This window comes from Grammomys surdaster, unplaced genomic scaffold, assembly GCF_004785775.1.
Source record: "Grammomys surdaster isolate TR1022 unplaced genomic scaffold, NIH_TR_1.0 181, whole genome shotgun sequence".
Lineage (NCBI taxonomy): Eukaryota > Metazoa > Chordata > Mammalia > Rodentia > Muridae > Grammomys > Grammomys surdaster.
This window is the reverse complement of record NW_021604626.1, coordinates 4,552,610-4,577,503: the sequence shown is the minus strand read 5'-3', so window position 1 is coordinate 4,577,503 and position 24,894 is coordinate 4,552,610. Positions and strand designations below refer to the sequence as shown.

Here is a 24,894-nt window from a genome sequence, read left to right as displayed (position 1 = left end):
GCTGATGAATGTTTTCACACCCCTAGCCAGTGAGTACCTCCTCCACAAGCGGCTTGGGTGATGTACCCTGTGATGCTCACAATGTCTGGGTGTACACTTTATTTCCCTGCTGCCTCCTCTGAGATGTTATCTCAGGATTTTCCATTAGCCCAAGGTGGGGTGTCAGGGAGTGGGGCTCTGACTGGTGACTGGAGCTTCTTCCTTAATCTTTTCTTAACCTATCATAAGATTGATCATTTCTTTTCTGAAACTTGTAATTTCTGAAATGGGAAATTTTAAGATGTTAGGAGTACAAGCGGCCTGTAAATACCAGGATTCAGTTCATTGTCCTATTCTGTGACTGGTTCTGTCTAGTTCTCAGCTCTGTACCTGGCTGCCTGCCTGTCTGTGTGGGCTGGGCTCAGGTGTGGGCCTCGCTTAAAGGGCACTGGCCAGGCTGCAGTGGAGGCCAGCTGAGAGATGAGCTGGAGCCTACTCCCCTGAGCGTTCCTTCTCTGTTTTCTGCAGTCTCTGCCCCAGGAGTCTCCAACCTGACAATTCTGCATGATACAGACCAATTTCTACAATGTTCTCGAGCCCAGTGTTTTTCAGATTATGGGTTTCAAACCATTATTAGATGATGAAGTCAATTTTCTGTCACACCCATGTGAAAGCATCGGCTGCACCTGTGCCCTCCTTCCCTCCCTCTGCCGAGGACGAGTGTTAACCGTGAGCCTCTAGCCATTTGTAGGAATGCCTCACAGCTTCTGAGGGCTGACTTGATGCATGTCATCGTGCCACAGCTAAATGCGTCTCAGCCCCGTGGCGTTCTCACACCCTACCGCGCTTTCTGAAAGGAAATGATACTTACGGCCCTGTGACTTCACGTCAACATCATAGCAAGGTGGACCTGTGTATCCAGCGGGCGTCGTGGTCAGAGGGCGGAGCTGCTGGAGAGGAATGGCGTTGACTGAGGTACCACAGGAGCTCCTGACCTCACTGCAGTCAGGCCTTCTGTGGAGCTTTCTGGTCCCCACGTTTAGATACGCTCCCTAGTCCATCTCCCTCACCCTCGGAACATGAGCACCCCAGTGAGGCCGGACTTGAGCCTGCCTTTGCTCGTCTGTGCCTTTGGAACTAGCGTGATACCAGCCTGTGACCAGTGCCTCAGAGACCCGAGGCAAGCGTGTGAGATGCCCTGCAATTTCATGGTCTGATATGCCACATAAAACCCTCTCTGTGACCACTTGTCACTCCTAGAGGAGGCGTAGGACTCTTGACTCTAGGGAAAGTGCCAACAGGAAGGAGCTGAAGCAAGACTGACTGATGCATGTCTGGGGGATGGGCAGGCTATTCTAGAGCCGTCTGGCCAAGAACAGACCTGCATGTGAGGAATGACTGGGTCCTGTCTGCCATGCTGGGCTGTCTCTGACAGCCACACTGTTAACTTCTCCACAGGGTCAGGCATCCTAACAGCTGCAGAGAGTACTCCTAAGGAGGCCTCGCAGGAGGCTGTGCAAATGCCCTTTCTTAGGATGTTGGCGTTTTCTACACTGTAGGAAAGTGCCCCTCTCCTGATGGCCAGCGATTCTGCTGACAGCAGTGGGATTCGGGGAAGAAACGTTCTAGGAGTATTGCATGCACAGGGTGCTGCAGGAATGAACAATGAGCACCCATAGCCCAGTGGTAGTAACATCTGAGGACCCTCTTCACAGGGAGGAAAGAGGAGAACGTGATGATTCTAGTGAGGTCCAAGAATATACATCAGTGCTGGGCATGGTGGCAGGGGCATCATCTTTAGCTCCTGGTGAGTTTGAGGGTAGCCTGAGCTACGTGAAACCAACCAATCAAAAGAACAGACAGCATACTGGGTGGTGTGAGTCTAGCACCCACCTTCCCGCCTGCCACTCAGCTTAGCCACTGGCTTTCTCCTGGAGCCTCCATCTGTAGGAGGCCTAGAGCATCTCCCTCCCCCCTGCTGCACTTTTCAGCACCATCTCTGGGCAGCCCTACTCTGGGCACCGGTTTTGGACGCCCACGGTTCAAACATTTATCCTGGTGATGCCTCATTGCATGGTTGAGTCCTTTATTAAGTTATACACGGGCTGTTTCCTTTGCCTGCCTGGGATGCTTTGGGGACATGACCAAAATCCCTGGGAAGGTAGAGAAACACAACACCCTCTTCCCAGAAAGAGAAATGGCACCTGAGTTGCCGGCTCTGTCTTGTGTGTGTGTGTGTGTGTGTGTGTGTGTGTGTGTGTGTGTGTGTGTGGAGGGCGGTGCTGAGTAAAGCCAGAACTCTGGGCTTCCGCTCGTCTTGTAGAGTCTCATCTTCCACGGGACAAGGTTCAGGGCCCTCTCGGCTACTCCTGATTACAGTTGTCATCCTGTGAACAAGCCAAGACCACTGTTGCTCAACCTAACACTGCCGTCTCCAGTGACACTTGGGTCTCATGTCCACTTGTCCCACACCCTCTGCTTTCCTTTTTCCAGGCAAAGTCCGGTGGCCAGACTTTAACCAGGAGGCGTATGTTGGCGGTACGATGGTTCGCTCAGGGCAGGACCCCTACGCACGCAACAAGTTCAACCAGGTCGAGAGTGACAAGCTGCACATGGACAGAAACATCCCCGACACCCGGCACGACCAGTAAGTCTCTCCAACCACGCCGGGGGGCGGGCGGGGGGAGCTGGAGCAGGAAAGATCCTGAAGCGAGGCTCATGGCTCTCGCCGTCTGCAGAGGCAGCAGGCTGCTGGCCAGCAGAGGAATCAGAAGGAGAAAGCTGCCCGGGCCTTGTACTTGTTGATCTCTTAGTATTTTTAAGCGGCACTCGTAAAACACTGCTCACCATCTTGGAAGGGAGAAAGTCTAACTTCCTCTTACTGGGCCAGTTGTAGCTGGGAACATTCTGGAAACCAGAGGAGAGATTAACTAAGGTCTCAGCAGAGCTGGGAGGGACCGGGAGGCAGGACAGGGGATAGTGCTGTACTCCAGACACTGTGGAGAAGGGCCGTCCACATGCTCCTCAGGATTTCAGGATTCGGGGGGAGGGCACCCTGACTCCACTGAGCTCAGCATTCTCAGTCACTGGAGACTTATTCTGCCACTGCTTAAAGGAAAGGGGTACCAGCAGCCTTGGTCGTCTCCCCCACAATTATCTTTGTGTCCTAGAGAAGAAGCAGAGGCACCGGACTGGGAGGTACTGACATAAAGCCAGAAGGGCCAGGGATTGTCAATGTGACAGGACTATATTCACCTCGGAGACAAGGCTCTGGCCGTATTTGTCAGAGAGTTCCTAGATCAGGTTAAGTGAGGTGGGTCTCACCTCATGTGGGCAGCACCACAGTGTGAGCTGGGGTCCCAGGCTGAATGAAAGCAGGCAGCTAGCCAAGTGCCGTGTGCCTCTTCGATTCCCGGCACATGCAAGGTGACCAGCTGCCTCAGGTTTCTGCCACAGGCCTGCCCCACCATGGTAAATTGCACTTAGTGCTGTGAGCCAAAATACACCCTAATTTCTTCGTGTTGTCAGACCTTTTTTTTTTTTTTTTTTTTAACTCATAGAAGTGAGAAGAGTAACTGATCCGGGGTTTCAGCCTCGGACGGAGCTCAGAAGTCAGGGTAAAAATGTCACCCGGCCACTTGAGATGACAGAAGTTTGAGCTCCGTGTGACTGTTGAGCTTTGTCACCAGCTGGTGCTAGCTGGCTTTCCCACTAAGATTTCACCATGGCTCGCTCTCCTTTGAGCAGGAAAGGGAGTGATTTGGGGGCTCGTCGGCATGGGGCTGGGTTCTGAGCTGCTGCCTCCCTGTGAGCTTCTAAAATTCCCTCAAACTCTGCAGACGGATTTTCTTTCAGTATTTCTGGAATGTTTGTCCAAACTAATTTTTGATTATTCCTCCCAGGATGGGTTGATTTCTGCCTGGTCTGTGTCTTCCTCCTTTGCTGTATTGAACCCGTGGCAGGGGGCCTTCCCCATTGGTTGGATTGGGGTAAATTAAATCCTGACAGGCATTGACCCCTCGTGTTGGCCCGGGGAATCCATCTCAAAGCATCAGGCTTTCTCTTCAGCCCCCTAAGGTTTCTAGAGCAGGGACAACATGGCCCTTTCATGTGAGAGTCTGACTTTAACTCTGAAGACCTCACACAACAGAAATCAGCCTCCCGTGGCTGTGGAGTTGGAAGCAGACCAGTGACAGCAGATTCAGGATGAGACACCCAGACCCTATCTGACTTGTGTTTCCATCTGTGACTTCTGTCCCCTGCAAAATGGCAGGACAGCGGCTGTTTTGTGGGGACTCACAGGACCCCACTAGAAGTCTTCATCCCCTCTGACCAGCAGCCAGTGGGAAGGAACATGGGTGTTTATGGATGACTTGACATAGTTAAGCTCCGAGCCTCCAATGTGTCTGCGTTTGGAGATAGCTTCTTTATTAGGCACGGTTAAGGTTAAGCACAGTTGTGAAAATGGGCCCTGATCCTCTGGGGTCCCAGTAAGAGAACAAAGGGGGAGATGGAAGACATTAAGAGTGAGATCTTCCCCTTGGCCGTGTGAGGACATGGTGACGAGATAGCCATCTGTCATCCTTGAAATAGTCTATACCGAGCACCAACCTTCCATCATTGGAAGGTCCCCGTGAGGTAAACAGAAGAGCAGACAGAAGAGAAGGCTACCTCCGTGGGTAGCCATGGGCAGAGGTGGCCCAGCAGGTCCTGAACAACTCAGAGATCACAGTGTCTGTGGGTCTGTGAGCCTTCCTGGCATCCCTCAGCAATGGGATATGAGCCAGGCAGGTCTCTTAGCTTGTGAGGCCACTTAGCAGTGCTTCTATGTGGACCGTGTGCAGCTTCCAAGCAGAGCGGGAGGTCTGGGGATGGCTCCTCTCTGCCAGGAGCTCAAGGGAATTTAAGATTTCTTCTGTTGGGACACCAGCAAGCCCGCATTGGAAATGCACTGTCGGGGATTTCCTCCCCTTGGCCAAGCTTCAATCACCTTTGTGCTTGTTCCACTAAATCCCTTGGGACTGAGGTGTGTTAGGTGAGGGCACAGATCCCCTCAGCCTTCCGACACTGAGTCAGGCTCAGGGTTCCTCTGTTTCCCTTTATCTTGAATTTCAAATGTTGGGACTTTGAAATGTGCTTTTATCTCAAACTAAAAGATGGTCCTGAGATTATGGTGTCCCGCTGAGTCACCCAGAGGAGCATCTGAGGAGGGTCCGCCCTCGTTACAAACCTGTCTGTCCGGCAGGCTTCCGAACTAGAATGTCTCATCTTTGCTCAGTTTGCACAGCATGGTTGCTCAGCTCTGGTGCTCTGAGAGAGCTGACAAGAACCCTTCAGAAGATCTGGCTGTAAACAGAACTCACACTTGCATCCCTTGGGGATGGTACACTCCCGAGGGTGTCACTAGCTTCCAGCAGGATGTTGTAGGTTGGTTGGGTGTTTGCATGCAGTGTGTGCTTGCTGTCCCTGGGTCATCAGCATTGGCCATATTCTGAGAGGGCCTGGCCGGGATTGGAACTATGGGCTGGTCATAGCCCCAACTCTGCTGTTACTCTGTTGAGTAGACACTGCTAATGCCCAGAGTGGGCTGTCACAGGAGCTGCCAGCACAGACTGAGGCCTTTGAGACCTATGATTTTCCACAGTGAGGCTTAAGACCTGTGTGAGGGCAGTGCAGTCCTAGGATGACTGAGGAACCAGAGGACCCTTGATCTTCAACGTCTTATAAGTGTATACTGCTGGAGGGTATCATCTCTCTGGTGGGGATGTCACATGAAGTCTCTCTGTCACTGGCTTTGCTTCCTGTACACATTCTCGTACCTTCTATGTGACGTGAATGAAGGAGCCTCTAGTTCACTTTGGGACCTCCATCTGTTCTGACAAGCTTTGTCCAGTGGGAAGACAGTTAGCCCTTGTGTGTTTGATGTATGCTCTGGAGAATCGAGTTTAAGGCCAATATCTCAAGGTGTGCAGAGTCCTGCTTGCTGTACCCTCTTCTCCTGCTCTCCCTCTGGGTGTTTCTCTTACCAGCTAAAGGTTTCAGCTGCAATAAACTAGCAGAGTCCAAGCTGAGCCAGTGTTTGTTACATTTTGAGTAGCAGTCGCCAGCCCATCATTCTTTATACATGCACACATATAGACACATACACACATACACACACATATACACACATACACACATACACACACACATATACACACACATACACACATATACACACGCATACACACACACATATACACACACATACACACATACACACATATACACACACATATACACACACACATACACACATACACACATATACACATATACACACACATATACACACACATACACACATACACACATATACACACACGCATACATACACACATATACACACACAGTATACATGCACACATACACACACATACATACACACATATACACTCACAGTATACAGGCACACATATACACACACAGTATACATGCACACATATACACACATACATACACACATACACACACACATATACACACACACATACACACATATACACACATGCATACATATACACATATACACACACAGTATACAGGCACACATATACACACACAGTATACATGCACACATACACACACATACACACACATATACACTCACAGTATACAGCCATACATATACACTCACAGTATACATGCACACATATACACACATACAGTATACATGCACACATACACACACATACATACACACATATACACCCACAGTATACATGCACACATACAGTATACATGCACACATACACACATATACACACAGTATACATGCACACATACCCACACACATAGTATACATGCACACATGCCCCCCCACACACACACAGAAAGAGAGAGAGACAGAGACAGATAGAGAGAGAGAGACAGAGAGGATGAACACACAACACTCGGGACATCTTAATTGCCCTTATCCTTATTGCAAATATCCTTCATAGCCAAGCCTTTCTCCCCGCCCTCATTCCTTGTACCTCCCCACAGCCTGGAACCCTTGTGTCCTGTAAGTGTTCACAGTGGCTCCTCTCGGCACCAGCTCAGGGCAGTAGATCCTATTGGTGCATTTCACTTTGTTTCTGAGGCACTCCCTCAGTCCAAGCTGAGAGTGCAGACTCTTGGATGGCGGTCGCTTCTACGTCTCAGTCACTGTGTCTCCCACTGTCCCTGGTGAAGATTTACTGTGACTTGTCCCTTATGGAACAGTTTCTCTTTGCCTACAGTTGCACTTGAAGATATGTCTCTATGCGTGCTTTTTAGTAATTTGTAAGAACCCGTGGACATTGCCTTCTGTGACTTGAGCCTGTTTGGGGTTTGAAGAGTCTGAGTGCCTGTAACTCCCTCTGCCACCCTTGTGAGCCCCTCTTCTCCCTCCAAGGCCCTTGTCACATTGTTGGGTATTCCCACAGGCCGTCTGCCGTCTCCCATTCTTATTGTTTATTCCGCTGTCTCCATGTAGCCTGCTTCCTACTCAGTGACTCTGGCATGTATTAAGTCTGCTTGAAACCCTTCTGTAGACAGAGAACATATAGAATTCCCTTATTCTGGTAGTGAATAGGCACAGAGATATTCGAAGGCTATACCTGCTGTTTCCATCCCCTAAGGAAGATCTACTTTGCAAATAACATAGGCAGATCACTTTTGTGCCGTGCAGAACTGAACCACGGGAGGGAGCAGTCTGGAAGTTTGCAGGCCTTTCTTCTTTTAGGAAGCAGCTCCTAGGATCGCTCCCCTAATCTCAGTGCCACTGGATCAGCAAGTCCTGACTTGGGTTCTGGCTGCCTGTTCACAAGGCCATTGCTCTGTTGGACGTATTCTGCACTGCCAGCAAGCGGAGGGCAGCAGGAGCGCTGGCCCCAGTCTCTCCAGCACTCCCAAGGCAGTTTATGCATCTCAGCCCCACCTCTCTGCTTTCCATGAGTAGCTTTACCCAGAGCAGAGAAGTTTACTGTCCCTGAGTGCCGAGGAACACCTGAGTGTCTTATTTAGCATCCTAATTGAGCTGGAAATTCACGGGTCCTGCATTTCACCCTGAGCAGAAGTGTTGTGGACATGAGGACGGATGGCATGCACGGGCGTGGGAGTGGGAAGAATGACTTTGTTAGTAGTTCTGTCACTTGTTACTCTTGGACCACGGTGGAGATGATCTCTGACCCTGGGCTTTTATCTGCAGAGCAGTCACAGTATATCCGAGACCGTCTCTCGGCTGTCAGTAAGCTCGGACGTCTGTGGAAATATGAAAGGGCTTGTGAACCCCCGGCTTCTGTGCCAGTGTTCGTCATTGCTATCCTGTGACCAGCGGCCTCTGTGAATCAGCTTGAGCAGACCAGGCTGTGCTCCGGGCAGCTTTGTTCTTGGCTCGTGTGGCACGCCACGCCGACCTTGAGGATGGACCCTGGGTGTACTGTGTTGCTGCATTGCTATGTGGCCCGTTCTGCAGCAGAGCAGCAGAAAGACAGTTAAAGGAAATACCTTTGAAGCCATGACCTGGCTACTACTGAGGGAATCAGAGCAGGGAAAGCAGACTCGGCAGTCTGGCTGGATAAATCAGGTCAATCCAGGCTGTCCTCCATCAGCTGCCCATTTGAAAGCCTTCACTTCACCATTGTGAGGAACCCCTGGATGTGTTCATGTTTGCAATACTGGAATTGAACCTAGGGGCTTACACATGCTAGGCAAATGCCCCTCATTAGGGTACATGTTCAGACCTCTTTTTACTTTCTATTTTGAGACAGGGCCTCACCAACTTACCTCAGCTGATTTGTGAACTCACTCTGTAGCCCAGGTGGGCCTTAACCTTGGGATCCTTCTGCCTCTGCCTCCTGAGTATCTGGGCTTACAGATACATAGTGCCAGGCCTGGCTCATTTGTCTTTGAAATGGAAAAGCTTCCTGTAGTGTAGGAAGCTGGCAGAATGGTGTGAGGGTCTTGCCTTTCTGAGTCAGTCGGCCTACACTCCACGCTTGGTCACGAGTTACGTCGTCTCTTGCTGGTCAACAGTCAAGGACATTGATCAATGAATGATACCTATCTGTTCTCTGTTGCAAACCATGTGCCCTAGAGATACTGGACCTTGGCGATGAACCCCACGGCTGCCCAGACCCCTCACTTCAGTCTAAAAAACTTAAGTTCAGACTTCTACAGTAATAGCCATTTACCTTAATGTTATTCAACCAATCGACCGCAGGAAGCTGGTTTGGCCAGAATGTCTGTGCATACACATGTACACGTGTGCGTGAATGTGTGCATGCCTGTGCGTCTGTGTACGGAAGTGAGTCCCGGAGGCATGTTGTGAGGATGCTGGCTTGCCCTCTCTATTTAGGCCCATTTGTGCCACAGTCACACAACGCCAGCGCTTTCCAGGGTAGAAATGTGTCTTTTCCAGAGGATCACAGGGCCTGTGGGTTTGTTCCCTGGAGAAGAGCTGGTTTCCACTCCCAGGATGGCACCTTGGGTGCTCTGTGCTCAATGAGAGGGAATCAGAGGGTGGAGGGGGTCGAACTTCTGTGGAATAATGTATGTCAAGTCATGATGCCAGGGCTTGCCCGTGTGCCTGCTCATTCCTCTTGGGGCTGGTGTGTCTGGCATTGGTGGCAGAGAGGACATGGTATGTGTCTGACAATGCACTGCAGACACACGGGCCTCTAACAGTGCACTGCACACACACACGGACCTCCCACAATGCACTGCACACACACACACACACAGGCCTCCCACAATGCACTGCACTCACATGGGCCTCCCACAGTGCACTGCACACACACAGGCTTCCCACAGTGCGCTGCGTGCACACACACACACACACACACGCACACACGCCTCCCACTGCTTCTGCATGCAGGGTTTCTTCCAGCCCTCCAGCCCCTTCTTATGCGTTAAGATTGGATCAAAATTTGCTACCAAAGATGAAAAGAGTTGCCCACCCATGGCTCTTTCGTTTTGTTGTGATGTAGTGTAGTGTAGGGAGGGAGCTGGGTCCTTACTAGGTGGTAAGAAGGGGTGCAGTGGATCTCCTTGGTCTATGCAGAGCATCCACCTCTAAGGGGACTGCAGCCACAGGAAAGCCGTGGTGTGGAGATTACCTTGTCCACCTTGCCAGCTACTTGCTAATGGCTGCTTCTGGGACTGGTGTGCTGGCTCTCTGGCCACTAGCAGAGTGCCTCGGGTACACAGGACTCCAGTTTTCTGCCCTGGCATACTCCCTGGAGGCTTGCACACAGTGGTATCCTCAGGCAGAAGCTCTATGTCCTCACCTGAGGGTGTACTTCCTGTCTCATGCTTGGCCTTAGCGGTGCCAATCCATGGGAATCAGAGTAAGATGACGGCATTGGCAATATTAGGGACAAGCATGCTGGCAGCCGCCACCTCTGCTGGACTGTCTCTCAGGCAGATCTGAGCTGGACCTGTCACATCTTGTGTAAAACAGCCTTGCGTTGCAAACTCCCTTTGTCCTCCTTTTCTTTAAACACTCCTGGTTTCTTAGACTGCCTTTTAAGTTATTATTTTGAGAGTGTATTTTTTTTAAGTAGGTACATCTGTTGTATTTTTTAAAAAGTAAAAAGGAAACCGCACCAGAAAGCTAAGAAGCATTCACAGTCTCTGAAGGCTGTCCCTCCTGACTTGTTCTCCATCCTGCTGTTTGCTCACTAACTTGTCCCTCACCCCTCCCCCACCCCCTGTCTCCCGTCCTGCTGTTTGCTCGCTGCCAGGGAAACCCAGTGCCCATCTGCCTCTGGGTCTCACATGGGAAGCAATTTCTGGGGTCTTTTTGTAGCTGTAGCTTCCATTCTGTGTGGCTTTGTGCCGCCTAGTTTATGCTCACGCACGCAGCTCTCCGGGAGTGGACTAGGACATCCCTTTCTTTTGTTCTTGCTGACCATGTTGGGTGAATATTTTTTAGACATGCCTTTGCTTGGTTCTGACAAGGTCCCAGCATTTATTCTGTGTAGGGCCTACACTCTAGGCTGATGGAGCCTGCTGCTTAGTTAGTTTCTAAGTCAGACTTTGTGGGCCAGTGCCCTTGTCTTCCTCCTCCAGTTCATGGCTGTGGTAAATGACTGAATTGACCGGAGGGCGAAGGTGCACATCTCTGCTGTGCTTCCGTCTTTGCACCAGACTTGTTTCATACACTTCATCTGTGAACACCAGCCACACCCACGGCCACTTTAATGATACTAATCCCCTGATGGCCTCTGAGAGATCGCCTGTGACGTTGGTGTGCGGCGACCTTTTGTGTTACCTGAAGACGTCTAGAGAGTCTGCCACCCAGAAGACAGTGCTGTGTGTACGTGCCTCCAGCAGTCGTGAAACCTCTGTCTCTCACCACGTGGAGAAGTGGGTCTTCTTCCCTCTCTCCTGTCTCTCATCCTTGTGAACAGAGCTCCTGTTTGTCTCAGATTTGCTCACGGTGGAAGGAGAAGCCCTGCTCACACACTGGGTTCTGTACAGACTACCGTGTGTGTGTCCCCCTGCAGAACTGCCCTCGAGTGGGTCCTCACATGGCTGCTGTCACCTTGAAATCACAGTCGCTGTGATTACCCTCACGAGATCAGGATTTAATAGGAGGGAGCTTGCCAAGATACATGAGCAGCTAACACTTCAAGAGGGTGGAGACCTCTTCAGTTGTATCGCTTTCAGGAACTTTCCTGTCGCCTACCCCCAAACTCTCTGGCTCTCCACCGGTCTTCCAAGGATGCCATACTTGGGGTGTATACATGTTTGTTCACTTCTTTCTGGAAAGTTGTTAACACCAGTGCATTGGGGGCGGCTGGCCCCCTAGGCTCCTCCCACTTACCCAGTGAGAGCTCAGGCTGCAGTGTGCCTGAGCCTCTTGTGTCCTTGTACTGTGAAATGTAGTGTTATCATTTCAGTTATTTTTAAGCCTACTTTAAAATAACCAAAATATTGCTGTTTCCCACTTGTCTGGAGTTCTGCTCTGACTTTCCTTTTTTAACCCAGCATGTGTTTAGGCAACAGCTTCACCATTGTATGAATTTTTTTTTCTCCTGTCATTTTAAGCTTAAGTCATTGGTTTCCTTCACCCCGCTCCTTATCACTCAGGAGCCAGATGTTACAGCTGCATGATGTTATTTTCTTGCCCGATACCTGTGACCCTAGTGTCACCTCTCTGTAGCTGGGGATTTTGCTGCACATGTTTCTCCCTGCTTGTCTCCCACAGCAGCTTTCAAAAGTAAGTGTGTTCATTTCTGTTCCTGTATCGTATCGATGAGGGAACTGAGAATCAGAGAGACCTGGTTAAGCTAAGCAATGGGGGTAGCATGGACATGACTGTCTGCAGGGCCATGTCTTCTTGTCCTCACTCTGTGTGTGCATGTATGCGTGTGTGCATGTATGTGTGTGCACGTGTATATGTGTGTGTGCACCTGTGTGAATGTATGTGTGTGCACCTGTGTGAATGTATGTGTGCACGTGTGTATGTGTGCACATGTGTGCATGTATGTGCACGTGTGTATGTGTGTGTGCGCACATGTGTGCATGTATGTGTGTGCACGTGTGTATGTGTGTGTGTGTACATATGTACTTGTGTTCAGCTTAGACTGGCCAGAAGTAGGGTCTCTCCCTTTATTATTCTCCAGTTTATTGTGGAGATAGGGTCTCTCTTTCTCTACCTGTAGCGCGTTGATTTGCTTAGGCTAGCCAGCTAGTGAGCTCCGTGGGCCTGCCTGTCTCTGCAGTGCTGGGGCCTCCTGCGCCTCGCTTTCCCATATGTTCTGGGAAGTGAACCCAGGTCCTCACGCTCGTGTGGAGTGCTTCATTGACGGAGCCATGCTCCCAGCCTCCATCTTCTCACTCACGTGTTTTCTAGGTGTGTTTAACATGTTTTTAAAGTACCCAGAACTATCTCAAGAGTGCAGAACAGGCCTACTGCAGCAGCCTGGTTGGTTGTGGTAGAAACTGATCCTCCTGACGTTTGGACACCTGTGTCTAACGTCACAGGCTTCTGCTTATTTCTAAAAACATCTGTGTAACCGACTGCAGTGCTGTAATCTGGCATACAGGAAGGAGCATAGACTTACCCATTGTGTAACGTTTTCACTTTGCCATACAGTTCGGCCTGCATGCCACAGACGGGGTGCTGTATGTTCCTTCCTTCTGTTTTTTACACTGTGCTGGGGGTTGGGCCGGGGTTTGCTCACGCTAGGCCAGCGCTTCACCGCTGAGCCACATCCCCAGCCCCGCTTTTCACTTTTAACTTTGAAACAGAGCCCACCAGATTGCCCACTCTGTAGCCCAGCCTGACCTTGAGCTCGCCTACCATTCTGTCTGGGCCTTGTCAGTGGTGGACACAGCAGCGCGCCCCTCTGGCCCTGCTGTTTAGTCTCCTCGTGTGTTTAGGTTTTCTGCTTTACCCTGAGTCTTCACCTCACTTCAGAGTACTCGAGACTGAATCAGTTCCGAAGGTGAAAATCCGTTTGGCTCATGGTTCTGGAGGCTGCCGCTCTGAGAGCACAGAGGGGCTGCTGCTTGGCCCCTGATGAGAGCGCAGACAGAAGGCAGCCGTGGGGGAGACGTGGGCAGGCTCCACGCTCCTGGTCTCCCCCTCCTTCCTGCAGACAAGCGGATCTTGGCTCTTTCGAGTCAGTCGCCGCGTTTGACACAGACACAGTTTTGTTTGCTAGCAGTTCCTTGCTTTATTTTGTCCCTCCAGTTGGTTGACAGAGTTTTCTACTTATAACTCAATTAGTTGTCATTTTCAGCAAGAATAGTAATTAGACAAGTACTGGTTTAATACGAAGACTAACACTGTGCCCGTTTTTAATGAGCACATATGCTTGTCTCTGTCCCACACCCTTTTTGTTTTGTTTGAGATATGGGGGCTAGATAGATTATTACAATCATCTTAATTTTTATGATTTTCTTTCTTAAGCTCATGTGTATGAGTGTTATGCCTCTGTGTGTGTGTGTGTGTGTGTGTGTGTGTATCACTGTGAGAGCAGTACTATTGGAGGCCCAGCTTTCAGATCCCCCAAAGCTGGACCTACACGTGGTTGAGAGCCGTCATGTGGGTGCTAGAATTTATCCCCAGTCACCCGGGAGAGGAGCCGGTGCCCTTGATCACTGAGCTGTCGACCCAGCGCCCTCTGATCATCTTTCCAGAGATTTTTATCTGGTGAATGGAGAGATCCCACATACGTCTCTTGAGAGGACCCAGGTTTCATTCCCGGCACCCACACCAGGCGGCTCACAAAGCTCCAGGGATCTGATGACCTCTCCTAGCCTCTGAGGGCACTGAGTGTACACTCACATACACGTAGTTAAGATTTGCGCAGTGTTGTACACACAGGTCCAAACCTGCACTCGTATGAGATAGTTTTATGCTTCCTCCTGTTTCGTCCCCTAACTTGTTGCACCTTTAAATTTTTTTTTTTTTAATTTCATGACATCTTTTCGACTTTGTTTGTATGTGCGTGCTCACACGGTCACGTACGTGCTGAAGTCAGAGGACGACGTGCAGGAGGAGGTTCTCCCACTGCGTGGGTCCCAGGAATTGAACTACAGTTGCCAGGCTTGGTGGTGAGCACCAAGAGCTGAGCGGCTCATGGGTGCTGCCTGAAGAGATGGGGTAGTGATGGCATCCTGTCCAGCATGGATGGTGACAGCCCTCTGCTTCACGGCCACCTCCACACACCCAGGGATTAAACATCTGTCCATCTTTCATCTCTGAAAACAGAGGCTCCAGCACAGCCTGCAGTTGCCAGCCGATCTGTTTGTCGAGCACAGAACACTGAAGGCATCTGTGGTCAGGCAGTTCCCAGCCCACCTGCTGGGCAGAGCTCAGGATCTTGCCCATCTAGGGAGAATAGCTACCAGAGCTATGAGGCTCTGGCATTCTGCCTGGGAGAGATAAGCATAGGAGGGAGAGTAAGCCACTCACCCAGACAATTCCTGGGAAGGCTGCCCTGGAGCCTAGCCACTTGGATGCCAGAGGAGCAGAGAAAATGGAGGCATGGATGACTCTGTGTGAGGCAGAACCAGGCCATCCTGTGCTGTAGACGCTGGAGTTGGAGGGTTTCTGCAGCTGAGGACCAAGGCGGGCATCTGGTCAAGCAGGGAGTGAGTGCATAGAGGTTCCTGTTGGCTGCTCTGCAGTTGAACTCCTGGGGGAGCCCTGTCATCAGGAGGAATGAGTTTAAAACACAGTTGTTGCTTCGACTCTCAGAAATGGCTCCAGCTCAGAGGCAAGTGCACACTGCCGGTGAGGTGCTCTCAGATGAAGGAAGCACTCACAGCGCTGTCTAAGGCTGTTATTTTCTCAAAGTTTTCCATCAAAATCTAATGTCTGGAAAACGGAAAGTGGTGGAGAGTAGGTGATGGTCCCAATGAAAGAGTTTCACCGCCTCACATGATGGCTCAGCTTGCAGAACGTACCTGATGAGGCTTTGCAGGTTCAGACTTCCTCTGTGAGCTGGCACACCCCCCCCTCCCTGGCTGTCCAAGCTGATGTGTGCTGAGACCAGCTACTGGCCCTGTGTGTGCTCTTGTCCTGAGCCCTCAGCCTCCCAAAGGGCACAGAGCCCTCCGAGGCAGGGCAGCCAGTAAGGCCATCTGCCTGCGTCTTGTGTCATGGGGTGATGAGTTACTGAGGTTTTGAACTTGGCTCCTCTTATGTTTGCAGTACGTGGTGTCAGGACTGTAGGACGTGAGAAAGCTGTTTTAGGTTAATAATGGTGACATGAGACAAACAAACCCAGGGTGAATCGGCCTTGTCAGACCCTGGCAGCCAGACCCTTAAGAAGCTTAATTTCAGAGCAGTCTGTAAAGGTCATTAATTATTTTAAGGCTTGGCTCTCTGGTGTTAGAAGACCCAGGGCAGTCTAGGTAGATATCAGGGCTGACTAGGAGCCAGCTGGGGCCTGGATGTCCTGCCCCTGCTGTTGAGAGAGCCACTAAAAGCATTTTGGTTAAGCAAGCATTGTGTAACGGCTAGTTTGGTTCTTTTAACTGTCTTTTTGACATCTGCCTCCATTTCTGATTCAGAAGTTATCCAATTGCTCACCTAGGCTTCTAGATGATTCCATACCAACCACCTTGAAATGTGGCGCCACCTGTGCTGTTTTGCTAGGCAGAGCTTGAGACCTGCGTCTAGCCCAGGTAGGGCTGGGGTAGGGCAAGCCCATGCTGCATATCTGACTGTGGCTGGGTCTGCTGTGGTTGCTGTTAGCTGTGGTCAGAGGCAGGGACTCTGCTTCTGCGGTATGTGGCTGCCGTGAGTAGCATCTATCTAAAAAACCACTCAACTGGATCTTCTGACAACTGAGCCGCCCCACTCCCAGGGATCTACCTAGAGGACATTCAAGTCAAGATCACATAAACAGACACTTGCACTTCCATGTTTACTGCAGGTCTAGTCACAGCAGGAACTTTGCAGAGGCAGGCCAGGTGCCACCAGCATGGGGAAAGGCAAGGAAACTAGGGTCGTTTTCAGCTGTAAAGAAGGAGCTGTCATGCCATCTGTAGGAAAATTGATGCAATCACATTAGGTGAATAAGCCACTCTCAAAATGACAGACATCACACGCTTTCCCTCATTTGCAGATCCCAGACTTTATATAGATACATAAAATCACATATGTATTTATGACACAAAGGTAGAAATGAAACTGTCTAGGTTGGAACAGAGGAGGCTCTTGGGAAGGGAGGAGGAGGTATGTGGGAAACAGGCTTAACACAAATAAATGTGTATATGAAAACTTAAAAAATAGTTTTTAAAAATGAATCTCAGGGTAGCTGTTTCGGCACAGCCTGGGGCGTTTTACCTGGCCTGCTTGTTCAGGTTACAGGTTCCAATCAGTATTCAGCAGAGCCAGTCACCCAGACGTGACTCAGCTGTCTGTGTGTGTGTGTGTGTGTGTGTGTGTGTGTGTGTGAGAGAGAGAGAGAGAGAGAGAGAGAGAGAGAGAGCATGTGCGAGCATGTGCGGGTGCACGTGCCACATGAAGCTTTGTGGTGGTCAGCTGTCTGGAGTCTTCCAGCAGCTGCTCACCCTGGATGCTGACTCAGTGGGGAACGTGTTTCCAGCTCTGGCTCGGCAAACACTCCGGCCACACAACAGGTTCCATAGCTGTTCCAGACACATTGGGAACATTGTATCAATTGCCATGGCAGCCATTGAGATGACAGACCTGTCTTCCCCCAGCTGAGAGGAACTGTGGGTCAGAAGCTGGGGGGAGGGGGGATGGGATGGGGTTGGGGGTGATTCAGGCCTCCAGTGAGTTACTGCCTCTGCCTATGGCCTGCATCCCAGGCCATAGGTGAAAATGGTCCTCCCTGCATTTTCATGCACCAGCTGGGAAGCAAAAGGATCTTCCTTAAGTTGTTCAAATTTTTGAGACTTCATACTGTTAGCACATTGTGGAGACTCACACATTGGTTGAGTGGCAAAGGCAGAAGTCAGAGCAGCCACGGGGCTCCCAGCCACTTTATCTTCCCACCTCACCATCAGGGACAGACCTCAGCTCAGGACAGAGGGGGACACATCCCACTGTCTTCCCAGAGCCAGGGGCCCGCTCCCTGTTCCCAGTTCCTCGTGGCAGAGTAGAACTCCCCACAACTCCAGGTGAGGGCTAAATTCATTCAAGTCAACTTTGTTCCTTCTATGGAGTAGCCTGGTCTATTCCAACTCAAGGTGACAGAACAGCAGGATAACCCTGAAGCAGAAGGAAGTTCAGGAGGGAGGCAAAGTGAGCGAACCAGAGAAAACACAGAGGACTGTGTGCAGCTTCTGTCAGATACACTCCCAATGATCTTTAATAAAACCAGAAAACTCGGATGGATTTTATGTGTGTGCATGAGACACCCAGAGTTGCGAGTACATATCTACAAAAAGATACGTAAATGGAACAGATATCCTTCTAGGAAAATATTACCAAAATCACTCAGGAAACAGAAGACATGAGGTGGACATGGTGGTGCACACCCACCGCCTCAGCTCTAGGAAGGTGAGCGTTAAGAGGTCACGTGACCTTGGGCTGCAGTGGGATGAGATGAGAGCTGGGAGTGAATCACAGCAGAGGGTGAAGAGCGTAGCGACTCAGTGCACGTCACCCGTGCTCCTTACTCCGTGACAGAGGGTAGGCAGGATGTGTCTGCTCCTAGGCGGGAACCTCCCGTGTGACCTGAACACAGCGGGGTTGTGTGGCAAAGCTGTGTGCCCAGGCCAGTGGCGACTGTGTCCTCTCCATTAACCGAGTCCACGGAGGTTGATTCCAGGTTGTTCAGGAATGTGTACCTATGCCTTTTATGTGTGATTAGTTAAAAGCATACCTAGAAGTGACTGAGCACCAAATCTGGGGTAGCACTTCCCTCCCCCTGACAATGGGGGTTGGGAAGGGGCCTGAAAGGATGATAACTATTGACTGTGAGCTGCCATAAAGACTCGACCACAAAGTGAAGACCCTCTTGCTTGTCACGGTCCATACATGAACCAGTGAGCTACATTACTAATGTCCTGACATCCATCTTAATTAGAGTTTCCGTTGTTGAGAGGAGACACCATGACCAAGGCAAGTCTTATAAAGGACAACATTTAATTAGAGCTGGCTTACAGGTTCAGAGATTCAGTCCATTATCATCATGCCAGGAAGCTTGGCAGCATCCAGGCAGACATGGTGCTGGAGAAGAAGCCTAAAGTTCTACATCTTGTTCTGAAAGCAAACAGAGGAAGACTACTGTCTTTCAGGCAGCTAGGAGGAGGGCCTCAGAGCCCACACCCACAGTGACATACATCCTCCAACAAGGCCACACCTCCTACTAGTGCCACTCTCTAGGCCAAGCATATTCAAACACATGAGTCTATGGGGGAACATTCCTATTCAAACCACTACAATGTCATCTGAGGTGAGGTTGCCTGCGAAGAAACCCAGGGACCCTCATCATCCTTCTGACCGTCCTGTTGCCAGGACTTGACCCTCCTCTTGTCCATGGGACATGTTCTGGCCAAATTCTTCCTGTGTGTCTGTCCTCAGCTTCACCCTTGTGATAATGGCACCGTGGATAATGGCAGGACCAGTAAGGCCACACTATGTCAAGGACAGTTTCCAGTGACATGTATTAATCTCTACAAATGATCCAACAGCATTTAGGACCAGTGTATGTCTGTAGCATCCGTCTGTCCCCTGGGAATCAGCTGGAGCTTTGATTGGCTGTCAGAAAAAGTAAAGCCGAGAAGATGAAAAGCCTTAGTGTTTGCATGTTTGTGAAGTGCGAGGTACACCCTGGAGAAGCAGGATCCGTCTGGAACTCTTTAGCCAAATGAAGGATTTTAAAAGCCTTTTAATTTGACTTTTAATTTTCATATATGTACATTGTATTTATGTAGTTTTCCCTAGCCCCTCCTCTGTCCCCTCGCCAATCCATGGCCTCTTTCTCATTATTGTTAACATGTGTGCATGCATGCGCGCGCACACACACACACACACACAGACACGAATGTATATAAATACAACCTGCTGAGTCTATTTGGTGTTGCCTGGATGCTTGCACGCATGCGTGTGTGAGAGAGATCTTTATGTATCTGGCTTGTCAAGTTGCCATTTTAATGGGCAGGAAGCTTCCAGAATGACAATGTCAGTACCATGTCTTTGGAGCCTCAAGTGAACCAGGGTCCCTAGTGGGCTTCCCCGTGTGTCTGGGAGAAGAGAATCCAGCTACCGCGTTCCCTTGCTGTCAGCTCTCAGTCCTGCGAGCCTGGGAGGAAGCACCCTACAGCTTGTAGCAGCTGCCACCCAGGTTCCCACTGCCTCTAGAGCAGCAAAGACGGGCTGACAGGGCCAGGCAAGACTCTTTAAATGCAAAATTAATTGCTTTTCTTTTTAAAGTGGTTCCCCTGGGGGCCCATCTGGGTTGAGAGTGAGGCTTATCTGGATCTGTGCACAGATTCACTCCACCCATGGGGTGTGAGATCCTTCCGCTGGTCCTCACTGCTGCTCCTCCTCCTTAAGAATGGAATTCTGCCGAAGCTGATGATTGCCCAGACCCGAGCTTGGGGCCTTATGAATATGCAGGGAGTGTTAATAAAATGGCACCTGCTTGTTCCAGCAAATGCTTCCAGAGCCCCAGGAGACTTCCGAAAGCTCCTGGAGGATGAGCTTCCTGCAGAGCTGAGGAGAATGAGAGAAGAGGGCGTGATTGGATGGGCCTGGAATCCAGCGCTCTGAGAGTGAAAAATGCTACCCCATCTTCTCACATTCCCACTCAGCCCTGAGAGTCCCAGGAGTCTCCCAACCCAGGTCTGCTGACTCAGTCACTCCTGGGCTAAGTGGGGACCTGGCTACCGAGAGTGGTGAGCCTCTAAGCACAGAGCCCTCCCCTTTACAGCATTACAGATTGGCCTCTCAACAGTGGCATCATTTGGTAATTTGTATACAGTTGACACTTGATAGATTCTTTAAGCTACCTTCCTGCTAGTTTTTATCAATTGGCTTATCCATGAAGGCTCGTCTACAGTGAGATCAGATGCTAACCGTAGAATTCATTCCCCGACTCCCCACAAACAACTGCTTTACAATTTTTTTGTGTGTGATTAATTAAAATGAGCGTACTATAATGACTAAAATTAACCAAAGACGCCTCTTCTGCAATTGCAGCCTAATTGCTTTATAATTGTGCTGCCTTTCTTGCCGGTGCTCACAGTCTGCAGGTCTGGGCTCGTTTCATCGGTCCTGGGGAGGCACACGTCTCGGTGCTTGCCCTCGCCACCCCTCTCTGCTGCTGTCCAGCAGCTGCTAGGCAGCATACAGGTCATTGCTCAGCAGCTGGGTGCTGAGCCGTGACTGAGCTCCAGGGTCCCTCCAGAACCCACCGCCTTTCCCACCGATTTCCATTCAAGATAAATACTAAGGGGGATCTGATGAGCTGCAGGGTAAACTGAGTCTTCAGTGTGTGGGACCATGGAAGGCTCTGCCACCCAAAGAGATGACAAAGGCAAGGAGGGGCCCAGAGGCAGGGACTGGACCCCCTTGGGGTTTGAGGGTCCCCTCCTCGGTTCAGTACACCCCGTCAACCCGGCTGCTCGGCTGGGCTCCTTCTCAGTCTGGCGTCACTGACATCACATACTCAGGACTCTGGCTACACTTAGAAGCAGCTGATAGCTTCCCAAGGCTCTGACGAGTTCTTCACCCTCCCAGAGGGATTGTGTAGAGACTCTGGGACACTGCTCCATGCCAGCGTCCCCAGAGTGGCCTGGAAGAGTCCCCACATGACTTCTGCTGGGCTGGGCCCTACTTTACTGGGTATTTTGACCATGTTATACTTGAGCAGTCCTCATCAGAAGAGGTGTGGCTTTAAATCTGGCCTTCAGGGGCTCAAGTGTAAGGCCTCCACAGTCAATGCAGAGGCCTTGTGCCTCCTGCCGTCTTTGCAGGCCGAGGTCATTATGGTCCTGTACTTGAGATAGTCCTGATGTGCCTACCCACCTGCCAATCTGGTTTCCATGAACACAGCCTGCCCCTCTGTCACCAGGTTACTGGGCGGAGGCCTGGCAGGCAGTGTGAAGGACAGGAGGCAGTGGGTCCTTTGATACGGTGAGAGGCAATCACCCAAGCAGCGTGTTGCCTGTAGCAGGCAAAGCACAAGGTGAGAAGAAAGCAATGGCTGGCGTCGGTCCTTCAGAAAAAAAAAAAACACTGAGAACTGAGGCAGGCACGCGGCTGAGGAGTGTCTGTCTGGAGGTGGGAAGATTTCACTGCTTTACAACATGAGTCTTACACGTTAGAAATCTGTCCTCGGTTCATACAGCTTGCAGAGCTCCCTTGTCTGTAAGCAGAACCTGGTTGTATCTCCTGCCTCCATATGCCCATCTATGCCAGAGCCTCCCACAGCTGGCAGGCTAACCGCAGTCTCTCAGGGATGAACCATCATTGCCAGGTGTGCCCGTTGTTCACAAGGCAGTCTTTCTTTTTCCGCAGGTGTCAGCGCAAGCAGTGGCGAGTGGACCTGCCAGCCACCAGCGTGGTGATCACATTCCACAATGAAGCCAGGTCGGCCCTGCTGCGGACGGTGGTCAGGTGAGGCCAACGGATAATTCCCAGGGTCTCACGGGGAGTGTGTGGGGCACCTGAGGACAGCTGCATCTCAGGTGGATCAGCTGGGGCTGCAGACAAGGACCTCAGATGCCGAGCACGGGGAAGCTACTGGCTCCTCTAGCCAAGCCTGGGGACCAAAAGAGAGGAGACTCCATACAGAGCTCTGCCCTTACAAGGCTCCATCCCTCTGTGTTACCTCAGTGTCCTCAAGAGGAGCCCACCTCACCTCATCAAGGAGATAATCCTGGTGGATGACTACAGCAACGACCGTGAGTTTCATCAGCCTTCCTGGTCTGGGTATCTGGGGGGAGTGACCTAATGCAGCCTGGGAGGAGTGACCTAATGCAGTCTGGAGTGAAGCAGGCACCTAGAGCAGGAAAGAGAGGTCCTCCAGAGGCCCCAGGGGAAGGACTTTCCATAGGTGACCAAGTATGTGGCCTTCCAGTCTAGAGCCCTGTGTAGACTCTGGGATCACTATTGTCCGCCTCTGTTCTCTCCTTAGCTGAGGATGGGGCCCTCTTGGCGAAAATCGAGAAGGTGCGGGTCCTCAGAAACGACCGGAGAGAAGGTAAGAAAGTCCCTCTCTCTCAGCACTTGGGAGACAGTGTGTCTCTCGGTACTTGTGAGATAATGTGTCTCTCAGCACTTGTGTGGTGGTTTCTCATTGGTGTGACAAATGCAATTTAAAGAAAGAAGTGTTTATTTTGGCTCACAGTTTCAGGGATGCAGTCCACCATGGTGACAGGAATGTGAGGTGGCTGGGCACAGTAGGCCCACAGCAGGCAGACCGAGGTGAGCGTGGGTGCTCAGCTCACGGCTCCTCCTTACACAGTCTAGGACCACAGCTCATGAGGTGCTGCCACCCACTTTTGACCTAACCTTAGAAAATTGCTCTCAGACATACCCAGATGTCTGTCTCCATGGTGAAATTACATCCTGTCAGGTTGACAGTCAAGACCAACCGTTACATGGCAGCCTCTGTATTAGTGCAATACCCTCTCTTGCTCCAGAGGGAAGGGGGAAAATGCTTTATTCTGAATCAAATACAAATGTCGTGGCCTAGAACCACAGAGTCAGATTGTTCTGAATGGCTTCTGCTGTGGAAGAGGGGCCACGAACTTTGTCACAGAGTAGAACGTCATAAGTCGGTGCATAAACAGATATACTGGTGGGCACATCAGACAAGTCACAGTAGAGCAGAGGAGCCTCTGCCGCAGTGTCAGGTGCTGTGTATAGTGGTCGGTGGTCAGCAGTGGGCTGACGAAGACCCGGTGGTCGTAGGACGCTTGGTCAGCAGTGATCTGATGAAGCTGGAGATGCTTGGTCAGATATGAAGCTTAGAACTGAGCCGACAGGCCAGTGGGGCTGAGCTGGCTCAACAGTTAAGAGAGCACTGGCTGCTCTCCCAGAAGACCCAGATTCAAGCCCCATACCCACGTGGCGGCTCACAGCTGTCTGTAACTCCCAGTTTCAGGAGACCCGCATCCTATCCTTATGGATATACATACATGTAGGCAAAATATGCCCATACACATACAATTAAATTTTAATAAAAACAAGAGAGGCCAGTGGCTTATGATCTGCAACATTAAACTTTCCATGGAGTTCTAGTCAGTGGGCCAGTTGGCACGGCCTTCTACACAGATACGGCTTCTTCAGAGAGTCCAGTTCCCGCCCACCTTTCTAAGCCCACTGGAACTACTTCAGGGGAATAGCAGCTCTCCCTCCACCACAGCCACCGGGAGCCCTGTCCCAGTAGATGCTGGAAGGCTAGTCAAAGCCTAACTAATTGGAATCGTTTGTACATGAGGCCATATTTTCAAATCACATTTGTATTTACACATTTGTAAAATTGGCTTCTGTCTCCCACTCACGGCCTGGGAAGTCAGTCCCATCAGTGGCTTGGCTGCAAAGGTTTAGAGAAAGCGTGAAGGCCTAGCTCTGAGTACTTCAGTGTCCCCATGTCCCAGGCATGCCATAGAATCACAGATTCAACTCTGACAGCTCGCTGAAGGACAATTGTCCCAAACGGAGTGGGATCTGTCATCTGATGCTGATGTGACACAGCAGACGCCAGCTGTCAGTCTCATCTGTGTGGGAAGCTATGGGGAAAACGGCCTTCCTGCTCCTGGGTCTGGGAGCCTCTCAGGGCGGCTTAGGTGTGCTGCTGTTTGGTCTCACCCGCTTCTGGTTTCCAGCAGTTACAGAGAGATGACACTCTCGACAGGCCACTATGTGAGGCTGACATGGACCCAGGAGTGGCGTTTGTGTCCCTGGACAGTGTAGACTGGTGTGCAGCTCCAGTCACAGCAGGAGAGTGTTCTTGCAAGGATTTTTTTTTTTCTTTTTTAAAAAAAAAATTATTTTTCCTCTTCTTTTTCTTTCTTTTCTTTTTTTTCCATTTTATGTGTATTGGAGTTTTTTTTCCTGCTTGTATGTCTGTTTACTATATTTAAGCTTGGTGTCTGCAGAGGCCAGAAGAGGGTGTCAGATTCCTAGAGCTGGAGGTACAGTTGTGAGCCATCGTGTGGGTGCTGAAAATCACACTCAAGTTCTCTGGAAAAACTCTTAACTGCTGGGCCAATTCTCTAGCCCAGCAAGAATCTTTTTTTTTTTTTTTTTTTTTTTGTATTTAAAAATTATGTGTGTGTATGCATGTGTGTGTGGGGGAGGGGGGGGGTGGGTAGGTCACATGTGCAGGTACCCATGGAAACCAGAACCCGGCGTCAGATCCCTAGGAACACAAGTTACAGAAAGTTGCATGCTGGGAACCAAACATGGGTTCTCTGGAAGAGCAGTGAGTGCTCGTAACCACTAAGCCATCTCTCCCCCCCCCC

At 50.6% G+C, this 24,894-nt stretch overlaps 1 protein-coding gene across 1 annotated transcript in view; it reads left to right on the top strand.

Annotated features, from left to right (window-relative positions):
- The window catches only part of Galnt2 (polypeptide N-acetylgalactosaminyltransferase 2), a 119,389-nt gene that overhangs the window by 73,970 nt on the left and 20,525 nt on the right, over positions 1-24,894 (top strand). The window contains 4 exon segments of the mRNA XM_028767747.1: positions 2,473-2,626; positions 21,941-22,039; positions 22,259-22,326; positions 22,560-22,625. Of these exon segments, the coding sequence (XP_028623580.1) occupies positions 2,473-2,626; positions 21,941-22,039; positions 22,259-22,326; positions 22,560-22,625 (387 nt within the window).